Source organism: Pristiophorus japonicus, chromosome 18, assembly GCF_044704955.1.
Source record: "Pristiophorus japonicus isolate sPriJap1 chromosome 18, sPriJap1.hap1, whole genome shotgun sequence".
Taxonomy (NCBI): Eukaryota; Metazoa; Chordata; class Chondrichthyes; family Pristiophoridae; genus Pristiophorus; species Pristiophorus japonicus.
Genome location: NC_091994.1, coordinates 41,870,950 through 41,893,744, shown reverse-complemented (window position 1 = coordinate 41,893,744; position 22,795 = coordinate 41,870,950). Strand labels below are relative to the sequence as shown.

Genomic DNA, 22,795 nt, shown 5'->3' with positions numbered 1-22,795 from the left:
TGTCACCCTCTGAGGAGGAAGAGGAGGAGCAGGAGGAAGCGGGGCAGGAGAAAGAGGAGCACTTTCCTCACCTCGAGGAGGAAGATAAGCTCGAGCTCCAGCAGGAGCCATCAATTGCTGAGGGGGTGGGGGGGTGATGAACCTGCGGTCATCTCTATTGAGATTGTGGATGCACCGGGACCAAGTGGTGTGCAGCTGGCAACGCCAAGGCGCAATATATTGCGCACGCCGACCCCACGGAGGCCGGTCAGCGAGGCCAGCAAATGCCTCCTTAGGATGATCAGTTGGTGGGCCTGATGTCCCTGTGTCCGGAGATGGTCGCGAGCGGTCACGAGCTGATCCAGGGCTTCACTCGATTTGCGCAAAACTTCTCCAAGGTGTCTGCAGTGCAAGTCGAGCTACTGGAGGTAGCGCGGCAGACTCTCGATGTAACACGGCAGACTCTTGAAGGGGTGTGTGAACAGACCGCCGCAACAATGCCCCTAAGTATGCGCTGCTGGTGGAACACAGCGCTGCACCCCAAGGTGTCGTGTTGTTAACGAGTCAAACCCCGAGCACTCAGGCGAGTATGGAGGATACAGTTCCTTTTGACTCGGAGGTTGAGCAGCCTGCTTCGTCTCCCATGCCAACAACTCCACCACGGCAGGAAGTCTTTCTATCACCCGCTGCGTGCCAGCTTCATCTCCCACACCAACATCTCCACCACGGCAGGAAGTCTTTCCGTTGCTCGCTGCACGCCAGCTTCATCTCGGATTGTGGGGACCAAGACGGGCGGGTGGTGCTACTACGCCGGGGGCAGGGGGGGGGGGGTAAATGACCTGGGGGGAAACGTGGCCGCAGGTAGGGAGGGTGGGATTGATTTTTACTGTTAATGTTAATGTTCGTTCATAGTTGGGGGTGGGTGGGCGGGTGGGGAGTAGGGTGTTGAAAAATATTTTATTACAAAATTTGTTGGCAATACATTTTTTTATTGATTTTAATAATTGTTATGCATTCTCTGATTAATAAGGTTAGTCAGCTTAGGCATTTTGCACAATTTAACACGTGTTCTTCATTCTCTTGTAATAACATTACTTGAGTCAAGCATCAATTCAAATGTAGAACTACAATGGTCCAGCCAGTGCAGGCAAGGCTAAAACGTAACTCAAACAAAGCTCAACGCAAATGCAACTTTTGTTTAAGTGTAATTATGACTATCCCCAATGTAAGTTCATGCAAAGCATTCATTTATGAGCTGCTGATGCAACACCTTTGCAGCCACGTAACTCCCATGGGGTACTGTTCTTCTGGGGAGGGGGGTGGGGGCTGGTGGACGGCATGGCTACACCAGGCTGGTCCTCCCCAAGGTCCTCACCAGCCTCCTTTCCCACCTCCACCTCCTCCTCCTGCTCCTTGCTGGCTGGCTCTTCCTTCTGGAGGTGGACCTGCAGCCCCATCAGGCTTTTGCTGTCCTCTCCTTATTGTTAGGTTGTGTAGCATGCAACATACCACAATAAACTCAGCGACCTGGTCAGGGTGGTACTGTAGGCTGCCACCAGAGTAGTCCAGGCCTTGGATTGCTGCTTTAGGATTCCAATTGTTTTCTCGACAATGTTGCGTGTCGCTATGTGGCTTTCGTTGTAACTTTTTCTGTTTCAGTGAGGGGATTATGCAGTGGAGTCATCAGCCAGCTGGCAAGGCCTTTTCCCTTATTCCCCAGCATCCAACCATGACCTTTTGGCTGATTGACAAACAGGTCAGGGATAGCGCTCTCCTGTAGGATGTGCGCTTCATGCATGCTGCCAGGAAATGTAGCATTTACTGTCAGAATGGGTTGACTGTGGTCAACAAGCTGCACATTTAGGGAATGGAATCCCTTTCTGTTACGAAACACCTCCACGCTCTGTAAAGGCACTTTCAGGGCGATGTGTATGCAGTCTATTGTTCCCTGCACTTTGGGGAAGTCTGCTATTCTAGAGAAACCCAAAGCCCTCCTGGTCTGCGCCTCCCTGGTCATCGGGAAGCTTACAAAGTTCATTCTGTGAGCGTAAATGGCTTCAGTCACCTGCCGAATGCAGCAGTGTGTGGCGTGCTGAGAGATACGACAGATGTTGCCAGTTAAAGCCTGAAAGGATCCCGATGTGTAGAAGGCTAGTGCTGCAGTAACTTTTACCTCAACGGACAGTGCCATTCTGATGGTGCTGGAAGGCTGCAAATCCCCCTCGACAAGCTCACAAATCTCATCGAAGACGCCTTCTGGAAGCACAGCCTCTTCAGACACGTGTTTTCAGACAAGTTGAGGTAAGATTGCTTTTCCAAGTACCTTCGTTGGCTGTATGCTCACCTCCTCTGTCTGTCTATGCATTACTCTGCCATCTCTTTGATTGATCCTTTCAGAAAGCATAGGCCCCATCACTATCAATAATTATTTTCACTTTCTATTAGACACTTTTCACTAAAAAAATGCCTAATCTATTAGTGCAATTAAATATAATTTTTGAGTAGATCTATCTATAAAGGACCCTTAACTCAACTATCTTAGATTTTTTTTTTAAAGCTGTCCCCACCCTTCAAAATGGCATCTGTAATGCCCAGTTTGTTCAGTAAAGCCCGGGAAAAGCAACTACTTTGCAGCGATGTTCTCGGCAAGCGATCAGCCAAAACTTTAAATGGGCCATGTGTGGCCGATCAGGTTGGCTGAGTGAGCTGAAACTTAGGGGCTTATTTTTCCCCGGCGATGTTTCTGGCCTAGTTTCCATTTTTTTGCTCAAAATGGGTGATAGAAGTCTGTTTTGGGTGATGCAAAGTGGAAAGTCTAGCCCCAAGTATCTTAGAAAAAATGCAATGGGTAGCAGTCTTTTGGTCATACAATGGTAAGTTTGATAATTCTATTTTTTTTTAAAGTTCAAATACACATGTTGGAAATCTGAAATTGAAACAAAATTGCAGAGCTAGAGATCAGTGAGCATTGATTGAATAACATCCAGTTAGAACCCTCCAGGATATACATTGGTTCAGCTGAGAAAACTATACAAAATGCAAATCCACTATCAAGTATTTCCAATATTTTGTTTCAAAAAAGGTTCATCTTTAGATTATGCCTAGAAGTTTGCTAAGGGTATTAAAAGTAGGGGAGGAAATTGCAGATGTTTTAGTTATTATCTTCCATTTCAGGAATTGTCAAATTACCAGTGGTCATACCAAGAAAGGTGAGCACATCCAGGCAGTGATGGTCAATTAATTGACCATCTGTTGTGGGGAAGTTACTAGATATTAGGGAGGAGAATGCCTGAGCATTTGGACATATGAGCTGGGTAGAGACCCAGCATGGATTTGTAAATGCAAGTCATGTCTAACTGAGTAGGTCATTAAAGGTGACAGTTAACAGTTTCTGTGGATGTTATTTATACAGACTTCTAGGCATTTGATAAGGTTCCACACAAAAGTGACAGCTAGCAAAAATGAAAGCACAGAATCCCTGGAAACCTATTGACATCAAATTGTTGTTAGGATGAGGTAGGGATAAAGGGTATGTACTCCAATGCACACTACTATATTTATCAGTGAAGGAAGAGAGCTGTATACCAAGTTAGGTGGCCATGAGCTAACTGAATAGGGGGGGAAACAGGCTTAAGGGGCTGAAAGGAAGAGTATGCCAATGTTCAAATGAGTGTTGGGTATAGTGCTCAATGACATGCAGTCCAAACACACTAGTTTAGCCCTGGTCAGAACCTTGTGCCTCCACACTCGGCTCAAGAGAGTGCACATTTCCATACTAATCCAAACCAGAGGTTGAATCATCAACTTTTATTCAGTAAAACAATGCCACTTACTGTACTAATTTTACAGTTACAAAACTTGAACATGTAAAGTTGCTTCATATGCCAATTCACATTAGGTGGCACTCTATTCTGTTATTAGTGCAGGAAAATATTAATTCAAATTTCTGGATGGTTAGAAGCGAGGTCACTGGAAGTGCATTTTAAATCAGTGTTAGTGACTTGTTATCCAGAGTTCCCTTGTGCAAGTTAGAAAGAAGGTCATCCATTTTAACTAGGACTAATCCAGCTCCTTTTAGATACTGTCAGAGAACACAAGCTTTGTGGAAAAAAGTCAAGTTCTTTGTTACCAATACAAACTGAAATGAAACAGAACACTTTCAAAAAAGCTCCTGCTGTCCAGGGTATAAACAGAATAAATGCTTGTGCTGAAAACATTCAGTTTACAACTAGGGCAAGTGAGCCATTACAGCAAAGAGCAAGTAGTGTTACAGCCCCCATGGTATTGACTTGATCCTTACAAGTTTCCATCTTTTGGGGAATTTGAGCAAATTGCTCGAAGGGCTGCAGCTGACCTACTGGACTCTGATGTGTCAAACTAGATTAGCATTTTATCCATTTCTTGGACAGGAATTGGGCTACACACAAGACTGAGACAAAAATACACTCTTCCCTTTCCCCATTAATTACTGGATTTGTGTTAAAACTCAGTGCTACAAGAGTTTACAGCCCATCATTAGTGTGGCAATACAATGGGATGATGATTATAACTTGCATGTGTGGTCATTGTTCTCATTACTTAGATGTGTAATGAGAGACTCCATATACACACACACACACAATACAATCACTGGTGGAAGGTAGTGATCTAGGACAGCAAAACTAGAAATACAAGTGGATAGTGCACATCACCTCAAACGGTTTCTTTTGCTCCAATCTCAAGACATTATAGATGAATATGCTGAACATTTGGATAGTTGTGGGGTCAGGGGTGGAATCAGTATTGAAAAAAAATCTAATTTAGACTAGAAATTGAGTTTACATTCCAGTTCAGCTTAACATGGTTGACAAAAATTCACACCAATGTCAAAGGCATAGTTCAACATTGTGAACTTTAGCTTGGCTGCAACATTCGGTGCATACAAACCAAAGATGGTGGCAAAACTTCTTGTGGCTACAGCAGTAGGTGTTTGAATAGGATTTACTACAATAAAGTTACATTTCTGCCAATGAAATTCTAGCAAAAGTACTCTTGGATTTGCAGGTCTCCAAGTTTCAACTCACTGGACATGTTAACTTCTGCTCATGAAACACAAGGGCTGGTGTCTCTTCAAATTCAGAAGGAGTGCATGTGTGAATGCAATTAGAATATTAATTGGAAAAGTGAAGGCAAGTAGTTTTAGTTTAAAAAATTCCAACACTGGCACAATATGGCAACAAGAGTATGGCACAATCCAAATAAGGAAAAAAATCAAGCAGCTTTTACAGGGAAAGTTTGCTGGGTACAGCAATTACTCAAGACTGAAGTCAAGTGACAGGATAATATTGCTTATTCATGGACATGCCATAGCTTTCAGAAATAGGGTCATATTTTCATTGAACCAATCTAAATCTGATGCATGTTTAACAGTGGACCAACCATCCACCTGGCATAGTCAGACAGGTTGTATTTATTCTTGAACTTTATCCATTGCAATCATCTCCTGTGACTGAGGACACTCAGTCAGCCGTGGGACAAAAGGACCCACCAACCAATTGAGAGGAGTGTTGTGAAGCACATATTCCACCACCCCATCCATGGACTCCCGAATCTTCAGCATTTGCTCTCTGCTTTGCGCCAGGAGCTGCCCCGAGAGATCGCTGAAGGAACTGGCAGAGGAGAAAGAGGTGTGGATGGTTTCTGCAGTGTTGCGGATCTGCTGAACTGTATCTTGAATGTGCTGAGGGAGACCGTGGACGTTTGAAACAAAGGTCAGGCAGGTAGTCTGCAGTTGCTGGGTGAGGCTGCGAGTCATCGTTAGAGTTTGGGATTCGACCTGCTGCAATACAAATAAAGACACCATTAGAATGTGGTCACTTTTGGCCTCATTTCAAAGCCATCCAAGTTAAACCTCCAACCCACAATTGCAGAAATAAGATTTATTTTGAATAAAGGCAATGTATTGTGGTAGGAAAGTCATAAACCCTGGTTACTCTTGCCAAGTACAGCTGACCAGTCAGGCAGCAATTGGTGGGGGGGGGGGGGGGGGGGGGGGGGAGGGGGAAGAGGAGGGGAGCTGGGAGTGTAGGAGGAAAGACCAGTGATCCAACACATGATCACTATCCATCTAGCAACTCCTGCTGGACCATCCAGTTGCAAGCAACAGCCACACCATGGAGGTGTTAAGTAAATGATCACCTCCCCTCAACAGCACCACATGCTAAAGAGAGATGCACAATAACCCACTCAACAAGGAATACAATTATACCACTAGCATATGAAAAACCTATTTGACTTTGAATGAAGCCAAATTTTGCAGCCATACTAGGTTCTGGTCTAAATAAATTGACCAGGCTGGTTACATTTCAAGAAAACACTCCCATTACAGGGACAGAATTGCAACTTTTTAAATGTGTGTCACTATAATGGCACTTATTAGGTGAATTGGTACCTAGATTAGAGTCACATTGCCATTGCCTGGACTCGCTGGGTAGATTACAAGTGCTCAATTTTCTAATAGCATTGAAGTGAAGGGATTTATCCAAACACACTGAACTCAAAAAGGTTCGGTGGTCATTTGACTGCAAAGATATTCAGCAGGCTGGATTGATTTGCCCTTCCTTGGAAGGAGGGTTCTGTTCAATAGCTGAAACAGTTTAAGGCCCAGATCTTCATCCTTCATGGTGCTCCCTGATGGCTCCTCTCCCACCAAACCCAGATTGTTAAATGTCAGTACTTACTTCAGGTTTCTGAGCCCCTTCTTCCTCCACTTGACCTTCTGGCTGTTTCTTCCGCCAATCAACCCAGGTCTGATGTAGTTTCTCCTGAGCACTCTGCAGCTTCTGATTTGCCAAATCAACTCCTTTCTTTGCCAGTTCAATCTGCAAATACAGAGCTGGCTATAAAATGCTGAAAAATTGAACTGGCAAACAAACTGCTCCCACTGCAGGGTCTATACCCCATTTTCAAGTGCAGGTGACTACAAATGCCTAATTGGTCTTAGAACTGAACTAATTAGCAAAAATATAGTATAGCATTTTAGAGCAGCCTAGAAGAACCTTTACTCAACAGTAAACACAAGTTCAGATTAAGTTAAATATTAGTTAAGTGTTAGGCAGTGATAACACCTATGCCTAGAAGAAGCTGGAGAAAGTGGCAAATTCAAAAGTGGAACACTCCAGTGCAAGCAATATTCTGCTTTAGTTCTCCATTACTGAAATAATTTTAACCCACCCTATATAGATACCATGGAATACTCTACAGCCCTACCAATTGCTAGATCAACTATTCAACTGGCTACTGGGGACTACCAATGGTTAAGAATGAATGGGCTATTTTACTATCCAATCACAGGATTTGGTCCTTGGTCATATTTGGAGTAAAACATACATCATAGGTGGTTCCCCATAGTCAAGGATGACTTGCTTCCACTAAAAAGTTCAGGTGGCTGAAGAGTCCAATGTGAGACCAAGTCTCAGTCATGGGGGCCGGGGGGGGGGGCAGAAAAAAGAGCCTGGATTGACACGTTCCTTCCGCTGCCTGCGCTTGGCAATGAGACTCTAGGTGCTCAGTGCCCTCCTGGATGATCATCCACTTTGGGCAGACTTGGGCCCAGGATCCCCAGATGCTGGCAGGGATGCTGCACTTGATCAAAGAGGCTTTAAAGGGTGTCCTTGAAGCCCACCTGGGGCTCACTTGCCATGACAAAGCTCAGTAGAGCGCTTGCTTTGAGTTTCATGTCAGACATGCAAGATGACATGGCCTGCTCAGTGTTTCGATGCTGGCTTGAGAGAAAGAACACACATTGGCAAGTCTATCCTCCCAATGGATTTGCAGGATCTTGGAGGCAGTGCTGTGGTACTGAGTGTTGAGATTTTGCTGTATGTAGTCCACAAATGAGCCATATAGGAGGGTGTATCACTACTGCCCTGTAGACCACAAGCTTGGTGCCAGATTGGAGGTCCTGGTCTTCAAACTCACGCAGGCGACCGAAGGTTGAGCTGGCACACTGGAGGTGGTGTTGGACCTAGTCAGAGATGTCTGCCCTTGATAGTGGGCTCCAGAGGTATGGAAAATGGTCTATTTTGTCCAAGGCCTCACTGGATTTTGATGACCTGGCGGGGGGGGGGAGGGGGCAGTGCTGTGTGGCAGGGTCAGGTTGGTGGAGGACCTTGGTCACAGATGTTTAGTGCAAGGCCTATGCTTTTGTACGTGGTGAAAGTGTTGATGATGGCTTGGAGTTCGGCCTCCAAGTGTACGCAGGTGCAAATGTCGTTTGCATACTGTAGTACAATGACAGGATGGGACGACCTTGGATCTAGCCTGGATGCAGCGAAGGTTGAACAGATTCCCATTAGTCCTACAGTTTAGTTCCACTCCAGCAGGGAGCTTGCTGAGGGAGATAAAGCATTGCAGCAAGGAAGATCGAGAAGAGCGTTGGTGCGATGATGCAGCCTTGCTTGACACCGGTCTGGATGTGGATTGGATCACAGCTTGCATATCATGGAGCAGGCAGAGGGTGGCGACAAACTTGAGGGCAGCCGAAACAGAGGCCCCTTCATTACGTCCTAAAACACTTCAATGAAGTACTAACTGTAGTAACGTAGGAAACAGTAACCAAGTTACATACAGCAAGGTCCCACAAACAGCAATGTGATAATGACCAGATAATCAGTTTTCACGATGTTGGTCGAGGGGGTAAATGTTTCTAGGACCCCAGGAGGTGAACTCTCCTGCTCTGAGAAAGGTGGCATTAACATCTCATCCAAATGACAGCACAGCACTCCCTCAGCACTGCACCAAAGTATCAACCTAGATGGGCTCAAGTGTCTGGAGTGCAGCTCAAACCCACATCTTGACTCTGGCATGACATTATTGCCATATTGGACATCCAAGTGAAGTGTTTACAAGCTTGAATGACAATTATAGGTTTGGACCAACCACTATTGCACCACTCAAGGTCAAAGCATCTTTTCTGAAAAGATGCAGCTCCGAACACTCAAGTTGTCTGAAGGATTCAGCATGCAAACTTTCCAAATTGGCACACCAATCAAGCAGAGTCAGCATGGTTTTATGAAAGGGAAATCACATTTGACAAATTTGCTGGAGTTCTTGGAGGATGTAACAAGCAGGGTGGATAAGGGGGGGAACCAATGGATGTGGTGTATTTGGATTTCCAGAAGGCATTTGATAAGGTGCCACATAAAAAAAGGTTACTGCAGAAGATAAGAGCTCATGGAGTTGGTTAATGTATTAGCATCGAGAGGATTGGCTAACAGAATGCAGAGTCAGGATAAATGGGTTATTTTCCAGTTGGAAAACAGTAATTAGTGGGGTGCTGCAGGGATCAGTGCTGGGGCCTCAACTACTTACAATCTATATTAATGACCTTGGATGAAGGGACAGTGTAATGTAACCAAGTTTGCTGTGGATACAAAGATGGGTGGGAAAGCAAATTGTGACAAGGACAACAAATCTGCAAAGGGATAAAGACAGGCCAAGAGAGTGTGCAAACATTGGCAGATGAAGTATAATGTGGGAAAATGAGAATCCATTTTGGCAGAAGTAAAGATTATAATTTAAGTGGAGAAAAGTTGCAAATTGCTGCAGTACTGAGGGACCTGGGGGTCCTGGTGTATGAAACACAAAAAGTTAGTATGCAAGTAATCAGGAAGGCAAATGGAATATTGGCCTTTATTGCAAGGGGAATGGAGTGCAAAAGCAGAAGAGTCCTGCTACAGCTGTACAGGGTATTGGTGAGGCCACTCCTAGAGTATGGTGTACAGTTTTGGTCTCTGTCTTTAAGGATATACTTGCATTGGAGGCTGCTCAGAGAAGGTTCACTTCGGTGATTCTGGAGATGAGGGGTTTGACTTTAGGCTGAGCCTATACTCATGGGAATTAAGAATGTGGTGTGATCTTATTGAAACCTGAGATAATGAGGGGCTTAACAAGGTGGACACAGGATATTTCCACTCAGAAGGAAACTAAAGCTAAGGGGCAGAGTCTCAATGGGGGGTGGGGGGCACCCATTTAAAAACAGGAAGAATTTCTTCAGGGTTGTAAATCTCTGCCCCAGAGCTGCAGAGGCTGGGTCATTGAATATATTGAAGGCAAAGATACAGATTTTTTAAAGGGAATAAAGGGTTATGGGGAGCATGCAGAGAAGTGGAGCAGAGTCCATGATCAGACCAGCCATGATCTTATTAAATGGCAGAGCAGGTTCAAGGGGCCAGGTGGCCTACTCCTATGTTATGTAATGGGTTATTTAAACCCTGGGAAATTTGCAATTGAACACATGGTCATTTCAAAGATTGTATATAATGAATATGGAATGAGAACATGTAGTTTGGGATTGGCAAGATCAGATCCTTCATCAAAACACCTGTGAATACATCCCTTTATGGCATGGAAGCAAGTCATCCTTGATATGAGGAACCTCCCAAGATTACTACATTTGACTAGGGTAATCTGCAAACTTTGAAATTATGCCCTGTATATCAAGGCCAGGTTGTAATATATTAAAAAAAAGTGTAATCTGAATACCAGCCCCTGTATATTTCCTTCCAGTCTGAAACACTTCAGCTATCTGTCCCTTAACCAATTTTGTATCCACACTGCAACAGTCCCTTTAATCCCATGGATTGGAGTTGTGTCAACAAGTCCATTATGTGGTACTGTATCAAACACTTGCCCCTTTCTACCCTGCTGGATGGCCATCCACTATTCTGAACTCTACTGCAGGGTGACCACCTTCTGGAATGTACACTCCAGGAAATTCAGTCTCTTGTATGCCCTGCAGTTACCCCAGCTCAGAAACAGAGCTTGAATAGGAGACATTTCGTGAACATATGGTTATCCAGGATACATGAATTGCCCAGGAGTTCCCACATGGCACAGGAATTGCAGGTCTCAGCTGTACATTTTTCTAAAGTTCTACATATACTTTAGAATCCCTTACTCCTATTTTGTGTATGTATATTTATATACAAATATTGTTTATTCATCTGTCCTGTGAATAAAATCACAAAACCAGCATCACAATTTGAGAAGCAAGAGCAGCCCATTCCCTTCCAGTAATTGATGTAGAGCAATGATCCGGTCACAAGTCTAGACTCCAGCTACAGGGCATGAAAAGGTGCACACCGTCAGCCAATAGAAGGGACTGGTCACATTGAACAAATATCTATTGTAATGTAAAATCCAAACAACAAGTCTACAAGATTTATTGGAGCTGCACATAATTTTGCTGTGAAGGTAGTTTCTGGCAAGGAAGAGATTCCAGCCCATGTCAAAACAACCCAGCAGCAAGTGTATTCTTACCAGATCCATGGTGTTGTGAAGCTGAGACATGATGTCTTGACTGCTTTGCCTGGCCTTCTGCATCTTGGATGTGGAGTGCTGGTACGCTCGATGACGAACTTTTGAAGATAAAGATCCCAAGCGCACGTAGTAACTCTGCTCCTGTGTTGGGGCCACCTCAAAGCCTTCAACAGAAGTGGCCAGATTTGCTGAAGCAAAGAGGATTTACAATTAAAGGCTGTTATTCAAGAAAAATGTATGCAACAAAGGTTCAAACTGTGCACTGTAACTAAACAAAGTACAACCTTGCTTCTGCTTTATTTAGGCCCAAAGTGCTTGACAACATGGCTGGCCTTTTATACTTGAGCAGCACCATGTGCATGCTGCTCAGTGGCCTCCAACAATGCTGTCATCTGGTGGCTACATACAATTACATTCAAGTTTGGTGACATTACTGTTCAATTTCCTTACGTCCCCAAATCTGACCAAGATTCTCAGTTATAAACTTGTCAAATTTGCATTTTTAGGTTGTTTGAAATTTCTAATCGGAGGATTACACCAGGCAGAGCATGCAGTTGTGGCTTTCTGGTACTCGCTTTCTCAAGCTTCCTATACTGTGTCTGGTGTTTCTGGCCACAAGTACAATGCCCTCAAAGTATAACTATGCAAGAGGGCCATGAACAAACATTCCAATGTTAACTAACAGGGAACATTAACAAGGCCCAGTGTTTAGGTTGAATGCTTGAAACAAAGATAGATCAATCTTTTCTGAAAGAAGCATTTTAATCTGGAACAGCTAGGCTAACCTATTTGACTAGATATGGAGAGGGAAGAGAGCAGAAATTGGAGTTAGCTAATAAGTAAACGGTAAAAGTTTAAAGATGTGCTGCTTGTAGTTTAATTAGCAGTTCCCGTGAACAATGTTCTGCATTTCTGAAGTACTTTCATATTTCTCAAGTGCACAAGTCTGAGGAATAACTTAAATTCAGAGAGTGCAACCACTGATCTGTACTGGATGCAACCTCTCTGCTCAAGTAAGTGTACCCAGCATGAAGGGCCACTGAAGCCAATACAAAATCAAAGACAATTTGAGGTAGTAAAATAGATTGGTTCTTACTCAGTTCCTCCTCAGTCATAGGAAGAAAGTGATCAACCATCTCTTCAGATTTATTGAGTGCACTGTCTACACCCGTGACCACCATCTGGCCTACTCTGGATGAAATGACTGTGTTTACTCCTTCAACCATCACTGTTTTAGTTTTCTCAATGCCATCATGCACTGCCCCTTTGGCCATGTCCACTACACCAGTCATTGTGTTGGAGACCACATCTTTGGCTCCAGTTATTGTGGATGAAACTAGCTCTCTGGTACCAGCAACAACCTGTAAAAGAGAACAATTTAATACATTGAAAGACAAAATCATTCTAGTGCAGAGTCAGAGTGCAAACATTCAAGACAATTTCAACTTTGGTTTGAGATGAGAATGGGCTTGTCCAGAAGGACAGACTTGTGTTTATATAGCACCTTGGGACATCCCAAAAGTGCTTCACAGCCAAGCCCCCACACAACAGCAGGAGACAATAACCAGATAATCTATTTTATGATATTGGTGGTTGGTTGAGGGATAAATGTTGGCCAGGGCAAACTTCCCAGCTTTCAAAACAGAGTGCCTGGAATCTTTTACATCCACCAGAGGAGGCCTTGGTTGGATGGCTCATTTGAAAAGGCAGCACAGGACTGTCAGCTAGATTCTGTGCTCAATTTGCATGGGACTTGAACCCACAATCAGAGGCAAGCATGCTTCCAACACCACAGTGGTTACTTCAGCATCACTGGAGACTGCCACAATTTCACGTGTGCAGTCACATGCACTTGACAAATGGATGATCCAACCATCGGCTGATTTTTGGGTTGAGTGAATGGCTACAAAAGTTACAATGAAATAATGTTTAGTGACCAACCACTATAGAAATCAGCCAATTCTGCCCACTTCTAATGTTTCAATTTGGATAGAAGACAAAGTTGTTACAGGTTAGTAGGAAAAGACAATTGAACTTTCTACAAAAGGGAACTTCAAAGACTAGGCTTTAATTTAGTTTGGCATATCCAGGAGAGACATGGGAAATCAGTCTGGCATCTTTGCATTGATAACACCATCCACAGATGTAACAGAATTAGAACTTGCAAGTTAGTGGCTTCATGAGTTCAGTGTAAAGGTGGCTTCAGTGGATTGAAAGTACTGCTCCTGTAGCCATTACAAGCTTTCTGAAGGCCAATGTGCCATCTACAAGTCATTGGTAGATAATCCCCTTACCTGGGGTGTGAACTGTTGAAGGATTGGCAGCTTCTCTTCCAGTTTATTCAAGCCTATACAGGCATATTCATTAACTGCTGAAACTGAGCAAAGAAAGTTCACTTAGACAAAGTGCCCATATTGCCTTTACACATTAAGCTCCAGTTTAACAAACAAAAGGTCACCACGAAGCCTCAATTGGTTTTGTTAGCACTGAACCAGATCTTATGGCAGTTCTTACATTTTACTTCCTGTACTGACATATGCAATAGTTAACATCCATAAACATGGCAATGATCCCATGCTGTCCAGACATGAATGGAAGCTGGAATTGGACCTCCACATACCAAAAGGAAACAAGTTATAAATACTACTTTTATTTAAAAGAAAGTTAATTTAGTAGGCTGCTGGCCAATGTGATATTTCATACCAATGTATTTGTAACAATGAATAATCTGAAGTCAAGTGCAACTTGCCAAGTTAGGTTGCAATTAACACTGCAGGTCAACAGTAATCTTGTTAATATATTGTACTAATTAAAATGCAAGCTGGGCTGGTTTCACTCAGCAACTGGTTGTCAACTGATTTGATTGTCATGTCTCTGATATATTTCACACTGCAAGGCCTCCCAAAGCAGCAGAGATAAATGATCTGAATTGGTTTTGTGATGCAAGACACCAGGACATCCCAGAATAGTGCCATCTTTTACAGGCGCTCAAACAGGGCAGATGGGAGCTCAATATAATGGTTTGTTCTCTGGTTGGCAACCAGTAACTAGGGATCAGTACTGCAACCTCAACTATTTACAATCTATATTAATGACTTGGAAGAAGGGACTGTAATGTAACCAAGTTTGCTGACGATACAAAGATGGGAGGAAAAACAATGAGAGACACCACAAAAAAAAAATCTGCAAAAGGACATAGACAGGCTAAGTGAGTGGGCAAAAATTTGGCAGATGGAGTATAATGTGGGAAAGTGAGGAGTCATGCACTTTGGAAAAATATCAGAGCAAGTTATTATTTAAATGGAGAAAGATTGCAAAGTGCCATAGTACTGCAGGACCTGGGGGTACTTGTGCATAAAACACAAGGATAGTATGCAGGTACAGCAAGTGATCAGGAAGGCCAATGGTATCTTGGTCTTTATTGCAAAGGGGTAGAGTATAAAAGCAGGGAAGTCTTACATATATAGTATCAGTGAGGTCACACCTGGAATACTGCATGCAGTTTTGGTTTCCATATTTACAAAGGATATACTTGCTTTGGAAGCAGTTCAGAGAAGGTTCACTAGGTTGATTCTGGGAATGAGGGGGTTGATGTGAGGAAAGGTTGAATTTCTACTCATTGGAATTCAGATGAATGAGAGGATATCTTAAAACATACAAGATTGAGTGGGCTTGACAAGGTGGATGCAGAGAGGATGTTTCCACTGTTGGGGGACACTAGAAATAGAGGGCATGATCTTAGAATAAAGGGCTCCCCATTTAAAAACAGATGAGGAGGAGAAATTTCCTCTGAGGGTTGTAAATCTGTGGAATTCACTGCCTCAGCTGTGGAAGCTGGGATAATGAATAAATTTAAGACAAAAAGACAGTTGCTGAAATAATAAGGGGATAAGGGGTTTATGGGGAAAGGGCGGGTAAGTGGAGCCTAGTCAATGATCAGATCAGCCACGATCTTATTGAATGGCGGAGCAGGTGAGGGGCTGTATGGACTACTCTGGTTTCTATTATGTTCTGATGTTTCTATCCAAACAAGAGCAGCATTCCTCTAGTACTGCACTGAAGTCTCAACCTAGATTATGTGCTCAAGTTTTGGGAGTACCTGGATTTCCAGCAAACCCCACCATCACTGTACCTCAAGGGATAGATAGATCTACAATCTAAACCATTTGGGACACCAAGATTCTAGGTCTCTAGAGGGGAATTAACACAAACCCAAGGTAGAACTATGTGGTAGAGTTAGAATCTTTTAGCTTAATCATTTGGTAAAATTGCTGCCATAGCTGGTTTTGAAGAGCTAAGGGCATCTTAATACATATTATACTGTTTTCTATTTACTGGAGAGAATTCTAGTTCCTTTTAATTATTGCTGGATACTAAGCTTAGCCTTCTTCAGCCCAATAGACAGGCTGGAACACATACATTTTATTAAAAGTATCTCAGTGCAGGGGGTTCTGAAGCAATACATTGTTGCTTTATTGCATGTGCAGTCACCATTATGGAGGTGAACATTTGCCTTTCACTCCAAATATCACCCAATTTTATTTGGCCAAGTATCGTCCAATCTTACTTTGAGGCTCCAGCTTGTCCATAATTGGTTTGGCACCACCAACAGCCACAGCAGAGATGGTCTTCACGCCCTGCTCCGCCATATCACAGACAGTCTTCACATATGGGTGGTTCTCCTTGGTGCTGTTGTATACAGCAGACACCATGTCACAGACAGAGCTCACAAGAGGCAGGCTTGTCACCCTATTCACCACATTCTGAAACACAAGTCATGGAACAGGTCACTGCACAGTAATTCATGCCAATGACTCAAGGGCCAAGGGGAACACCTCAGTCCAGTTCTAAAGAGATGTTGAATTTTGCAGCAACTGCCCATATAGGTGTTGAGATACTTTGCCAAGAAAGATTGAGTAACCATCCTAAAGATGGATACTCAAGGATTTTTTTAGTAAGTCAGGCCAGATATGTAGTATAAAAAAGGTCTCTACTGTAGAAGTGTCCAGTTTCTAGTGGAAGAACAGCAGATATCTCCTTCAAGACTAGTCTGCAATTTACAGCAGCCAGAGTCATCATTCTCATTAGGGTCGCCCTGCACCACAGCCTCCAATTCCCATGCAAGCACCGGTCAGCAAAGATGAATTCCGAGAGAGCACTCAAGGCTGCACAGAACAAGAAGTGTTCAAAGCACAATTGGAAGACCCCTACCATCTTGTGTTTTGGATAGCCTAGAAATGTCTGCTTGTACTTTGCTTGCATTCTTTATGATCTAATCAGCTAGGTGTTTCAACATTTAGCAATGCATGTATCTATTCAGATCAGACACCCTCCCCCTTTAGTTTATCTTTCTAATGTCCAACCACCTCACACTTGCCATAATGTAACTGAATTTGCCACTTATCCATCCACTTTGCAATCTTGTTATTGCATCCTGCATGTTGGTGCAGTCCTCCACATTATTAGCTTATAGCCCTCAATTTGACAGCTTCCACCTCTAAACATTCAAAACTTAAATAAAATTTAGAGTTGGCAGGACAAGCAATGTGTTGCAGCATGTGGGAGCCGATGAACACTAGTGTGATCCATGGCGACCACATCTGCAGCAAGTGTTGGAGGCTTGAGGAATGTGGCTCAGTTGATGAGCTAGAATCGAGCTACCTGGACACTGCGTTCCAGGAGGCAGTTGCACCCCTTAGGTTAAATAATTCAAATTTGGTCTGTGGTCAGGGACAGGAGGGTGTGTGACTATGAGTGAGGCAGGTATGGGGATCCAGAATGTAGCATTGGAGGAGCCTCAGCCCTTACACTTGTCCAACAGGTACAAGGTTCTTACTCCATGGGGCCAAGAGCAGGGAGGATGAGCAAACAGACCACAGCACTGTGGTACAGGGGCCCATTCAAGTGGGGGGGGGGGGGGGGGAGTAAAAAGTAGTGTGGTAGTAGTATGGGACAGTATAGTTAGGGGGATAGATACTGTTTTCTGCAGCAGAGTGCGCAAGTTCTGATGGCTGTGTTGCCTGCCTGGTGCCAGGGTTAAGGACATCTCTGGGCTGGAGGAACTTAGAGCAAGAGGGGGAAGATAGTGGTCATGGTCCACATTAGGTAGGACAGAGGCTCTGCTGAGGGAGTATGAGCAGCTAGGGGTTAAATTAAAAAAGCAGAACCACAAAGGTAATCTCTGGATTATTACCAGAGCCACGAGCAAATTTGCATAAGGTAGATAAGATCAGAGATGAATGCGTGGCTCAAAGATTAGTATGGGAGAATGGGTTTCGATTCATGGGACACTGGCATCAGAACTGGGATAAAAGGGAGCTGTTCTGTCAGGATGGGCTTCACTTAAATTATACAGTGACCAATGTCCTGGCGATAAACTAGGAAGGGGGGGGGGGGGGGGGGGAAGGGAGGGAGAAGGAAAGAAAGAAAATGAATCAGGTGAGCAGAAATTTTGAAAGTCAGAAAGGAGAAGGCAATAGTAGAGGGTAGCGATACAGATAACAACCAGAGTGTGACAGGAAAGGACAGAACATAAAGAGTGCATCAGAAAGTGGTGGTCAGAGAAAGGAAAAATGGTTAGACAAAATTAAATGCTCTGAATGCACACAGCATTCATCACTAGAGGAGTTGACATTACAAATAGAAATAATGGGTATGATCTGATTGCCATTAGAGATGCGGTTGCAAGGTGACCAAGGTTGGGAACTGAATATTTAGCTACACTGTAGGACAGTAAGTAAAGAAATAATGGGGGCTTGTAAGAAAGGTATGGCAATAAGTGTGAGATTTTAATCTTCATATTGATTTTGTCCAAATTGGCAAAGGTAGCCTTAAGAGTTCATAGTTTTAAGAAACCACACTGAATACACCAACCAGGGAGCAGACAATTTTAGATCTGGTAATGTGTAATGAGACAGGATGAATAAATGATCTCATAGTAAAAGGGTCTTCTCGGGAAGAGTGATCATAGGTGGTAGAATTTCAAATTCAGTTTGAGGGCGAGAAGCTAGGTCTCAAACCAGTGCCCTGAATTTAAATAAAAAGGCAATTATAAAAAGGTATGAAGGCAGAGTTGGCTAAAGTGGACTGGAAAAATAGATGAAAAAGGGCAAGACAGGAGATAGGCAGTGGCAAATATTGAGATATTTCATAACTCATATTCCAGTGAGAAAGATGAACCATCTGTGGCTAAGGAAAAGATGGTATCAAATTGAAAACAAAGGCAGACAATGTTGCAAAGAATAGTGGAAGGCCAGAGGATTGTGAAATTTTTAGAAACCAGCAAAGGACGAGAGAATATTGGGGCAGAATTTCCGATGTCCTGAGCCCGCAAGTTTTTACGAACCCAGGAAGGCATCGGAAAAGCTGGTTTTCAGCATGTTAAAATTTACTAAAATTCCCTGGATTCTGGGGTGGTCATAGAAATGTAGAATATAAGTGCAGGAGTAGGTCATTCAAGCCTGCACCACCATTCAATAAAATCATGGCTGATCATTCCCTCAGTACCCCTTTCCTGCTTTCTCTCCATACCCCTTGATCCTTTAGCCATAAGGGTCACATTTAAGTCCCTCTTGAATATATCCAATGAACGGGCAACAACTCTGCGGTAGGGAATTCCACAGGTTAACAACAGAGTGAAGAAGTTTCTCCTCATCAGTTCTAAATGGCTTACCCCTTATCCTTAGACTATGTCCCCTGGTTCTGGACTTCCCCATCAGCAGGAACATTCTTCCTACATCTAACTTGTCTAGTCCCGTCAGAATCAAATTTCTACGAGATCCCCTATCATCCTTCTAAACTCCAGTGTATAAAGGCCCAGTTGATCCAGTTTCTCATATGTCAGTCCAGCCATCCCAGGAATCAGTCTAGTGAACGTTTGCTGCATTCCCTCAATAGCAAGAACATCCTTTTTCAGATTAAGAGATCAAAAAACTTAATATTCCAGGTGAGGCCTCACCAAGGCCCTGTACAACTGCACTAAGACCTCCCGGCTCCTATACTCAAATCCTCTAGCCATGAAGGCCAACATACCATTTGCCTTCACTACCTGCATGCCAACTTTCAATGACTGATGTACCATGAAACCCAGGTCTCATTGCACCTCCCCTTTTCCTAATCTGCCACCATTGATAATATTCTGCCTTCGTGTTTTTGCCCCCAAAGTGGATAACCTCACATTTATCCACATTATACTGCATCTGCCATGCATTTGCCCAACTTGTCCAAGTCACCCTGCAGCCTTTTAGCATCCTCCTCACAGCTCACCACCACCCAGTTTAGTGTCATCTGCAAACTTGGATATTACTCAATTCCTTCATCTAAAATTATTAATGTATATTGTAAAGAGCTGGGGTCCCAGCACAGAGCTCTGCAGTACTCCACTAGTCACTGCCTGCCATTCTGAAAAGGACCCATTTATCCCAACTCTGCTTCCTGTCTGCCAACCAGTTCTATCTAAATCATTACATTAATCCCAATACCATGTGCTTTGATTTTGCACACCAATCTCATGTGGGACCTTGTATTTGGACTTTCAAAAGGCTTTTGACAGTCCAAATACACCACATCCATTGGTTCTCCCTTATCCACTACTAGTTACATCCTCAAAATTCCAGAAGATTGGTCAAGCATGATTTGCCTTTCATAAATCCATGCTGACTTGGACCAATCCAGTCACTGCTTTCCAAATGTGCTGCTAGATCATTAATAATTGATTCCAACATTTTCCCCACTACTGATGTCAGGCTAACTGGTCTATAATTACCTATTTTCTCTCCCTCCTTTAAAACAGTGGCATTACATTAGCTACCCTCCAATCCATAGGAACTAATTGAGTCCATGGAATGTTGGAAAATGACCACCAATGCATCAACTATTTCTAGGGCCACTGCCTTAAGTACTCTGGGATGCAGACTATCAGCCTTCAATCCCATCAATTTCCCCTAACACAATTTCCCACTTTATAAGGATATCCTTCAGTTCCTCCTCACTAGACCCTCAGTCCCCTAGTATTTCCAATTATGTGTCTTCCTTCACAAAAACAGAATCAAAGTATTTGTTTAACTGGTCTGCCATTTCTTTGTTCCATTATAAATTCACCTGAATCTGACTGCAAGGGACCTACATTTGTCTTCACTAATCTTTTTCTCTTCACATCTATAGAAGCTTTTGCAGTCAGTCAGTTTTTAATGTTCCCAGCAAGCTTCCTAATACTCTATTTTCCCCCTCCTAATTAAACCCTTTGTCCTCCTCTGCTGTATTACAAAATTCTCCCAGTCCTCAGTTTTGCTGCTTTTTCTGGACAATTTATATGCCTCTTCCTTGGATTTAAACCTATCCTTAATTTCCAGCAGATTGGAAGACTACAGATGGAATGCCCCTAAAGAAAGGAGGGACACAGAAAGCAGGAAACTATAAATCAGTTAGCCCAACATCTGACATTGGGAAATTACCACAGGGATCAGTCCTGGGGCCTCAACTATTTACAATCTATATTAATGACTTAGATAAAAAAAGGACCTAGTGTAATGTAGCCAAGTTTGTTGATACAAAGATAGGTGGGAAAGCAAATTGTGTGGAGGATGCAAAGAATTGGCTAACTGATAGACAGACTAAGTGAGTGGGCAAAAATTTGTCAGATAGAGTATAATGTGGAAAAATGTGAGGTTATCCACTCTAGCAGAAAAAAAAGCCAATTTTTTTTTTAATTAAAAAAAGATTAAATGCTGCAGGAGAGATGTATCTGGGATCCTTGTACATGAAACAAAGCTAGCATGCAGGTACAGCAATTAGGAAGGCAAATGGAATGCTATGGGATTTTTTTTATAACCACCCAAGCACAGACAGGGCCTCGGTTTAACATCTCATCTAAAAGATGGCACCTCTGACAGTGCATCACTTCTTCAGCACTGAAGTGTCAGTCTAGATTTGGGTGTTCAAGTCCCTGGAGTGGGATTTGAACCAACAACCTTCTGACTCAGGATGGAGTGCTACCCACTGAGCCACAGCATCTATACTATTCAACTCAACTACTCCTTGTGGTAGCAAATTCCACATTCTCACCACTATGGATAAAGACTTGGCCTCTGAATTCCCTATTTAATTGCCTCTAGTTTTGCTCTACTAGTACAAGTGGAAACACTGTCGACTCATCAATCTTGAAGAAAGGCAGAATTTGCTCTTTATATCCTTAAAGTTTTAAATGTCGCATTAGAAGCGGTTATACACACACGTTTTGTGGCTTTATATTTTAAGACAATGAAAATGATAGTATATTGCAATATAGGTCAAAGATTACAACACTAAGGTGATTGAGTCAGCGCCACATTTCTCAGAACAGTAAGTGCTCCCGGACTGCTGACCCCGAACTCGTGCCAAATGATTATCTCAACAATTAGATGTCGTCTCTGGTCACCGCTTAGATTAGTGGTCAGTAAACAATCCACAGGTTACTAGGGGATACAAGTGTCTTCCACCAGGACTAGTTCAGTACCTGCTGCTCCCCACTCTCCTGGTCCTCGCTTTTGTTGGACACTTCAACGTTTTCGGCCGCTTCTGACGCCATAACAAATAGCCAAAAGTCTGTGGAAAATAAATTGGGATTAGAGCAGGCGGTCTAACTCTCACCCACCCGGCAGCTGCCTAGGGTGGGACAGAACCGGGGTAAAGTCACGGTACAGAGTGAAGAAAGCACAGCAAGTTTATTAACCAGTTTACTAAAGTTGGGTGAAAACTTAATAAAAAGTTCAAGTCTACCTGTGGCAAGGATTTAAAAGACAAAATACACCAGAAATGAATATTCTGATAATGGTAAAAGTTACATCAAACGTTTTGGAACAAAAACGCCTCTGAAAGCGGCAAAGCAAACAGGCTAAAAGTTTCTGAACTTACCAACTCGTCTAAGAAACTTGCCCTGCTCCTCTCCTCCCTCTGCACACTTTAACCACTGGTCCAGAGCAACGGATTTAAGTAACTCTCCGGGTGGGGCACACTTTATGATCTGAGCAATCCGCACTGAAAGAGGGAAAGTGAATGAGGCGCCGACCAACCAAACAGTATAGAGGTGTGTCTTGGTTCATGTCAGTCAAGCTCCTGGGTGAAGTGCAAACACAACACCACAAAGTGCGGGGGAATGACTTCGAATTAGCCTGCAAGAATTTGACAGATAGGATGGACACACAAAAGACTTTGTGTAACAAATCACCAAGGCTTTTAGCAGCTTACCTCACAGTCCCCAAGATGTGTCAAAATCTCAGGAGATACTTATGGACGAGGAAAACGATTTGAACATCAACCACTCCACCCTCATCAACCCTTTCCTTACTTCATTAAAGAGCTCAATCAAGTTAGTCAAACACAATTTGCCTTTAATAAATCCGTGCTGACTCTCATTTATTAGCCCATACTTTACCAAATGCCGATTCATTTTGTCCCATATTTGGCCCAGAAATTCCTGCCTCCTGGGTCCGTACGGAGTGTGTACAGACGGGGGAAGGCATCGCAAAAGCTGCTTTTC

General features: G+C 43.3%; 1 protein-coding gene across 1 annotated transcript; it reads right to left on the bottom strand.

Annotated features, from left to right (window-relative positions):
- Positions 1–3,771: 3,771 nt before the first annotated feature.
- Positions 3,772–22,259, bottom strand: LOC139228676 (perilipin-3-like). Its single transcript, XM_070859912.1, has 8 exons — positions 22,171–22,259; positions 21,773–21,861; positions 15,848–16,043; positions 13,575–13,657; positions 12,377–12,641; positions 11,281–11,468; positions 6,699–6,839; positions 3,772–5,797 (listed from the first exon to the last, which is right to left on the bottom strand). Exons 2-8 carry the CDS (start codon positions 21,842–21,844, stop codon positions 5,429–5,431), a joined length of 1,314 nt encoding a protein of 437 aa, XP_070716013.1. The 5' UTR covers positions 21,845–21,861; positions 22,171–22,259; the 3' UTR covers positions 3,772–5,428.
- Between the last annotated feature and the right edge of the window lie 536 nt (positions 22,260–22,795).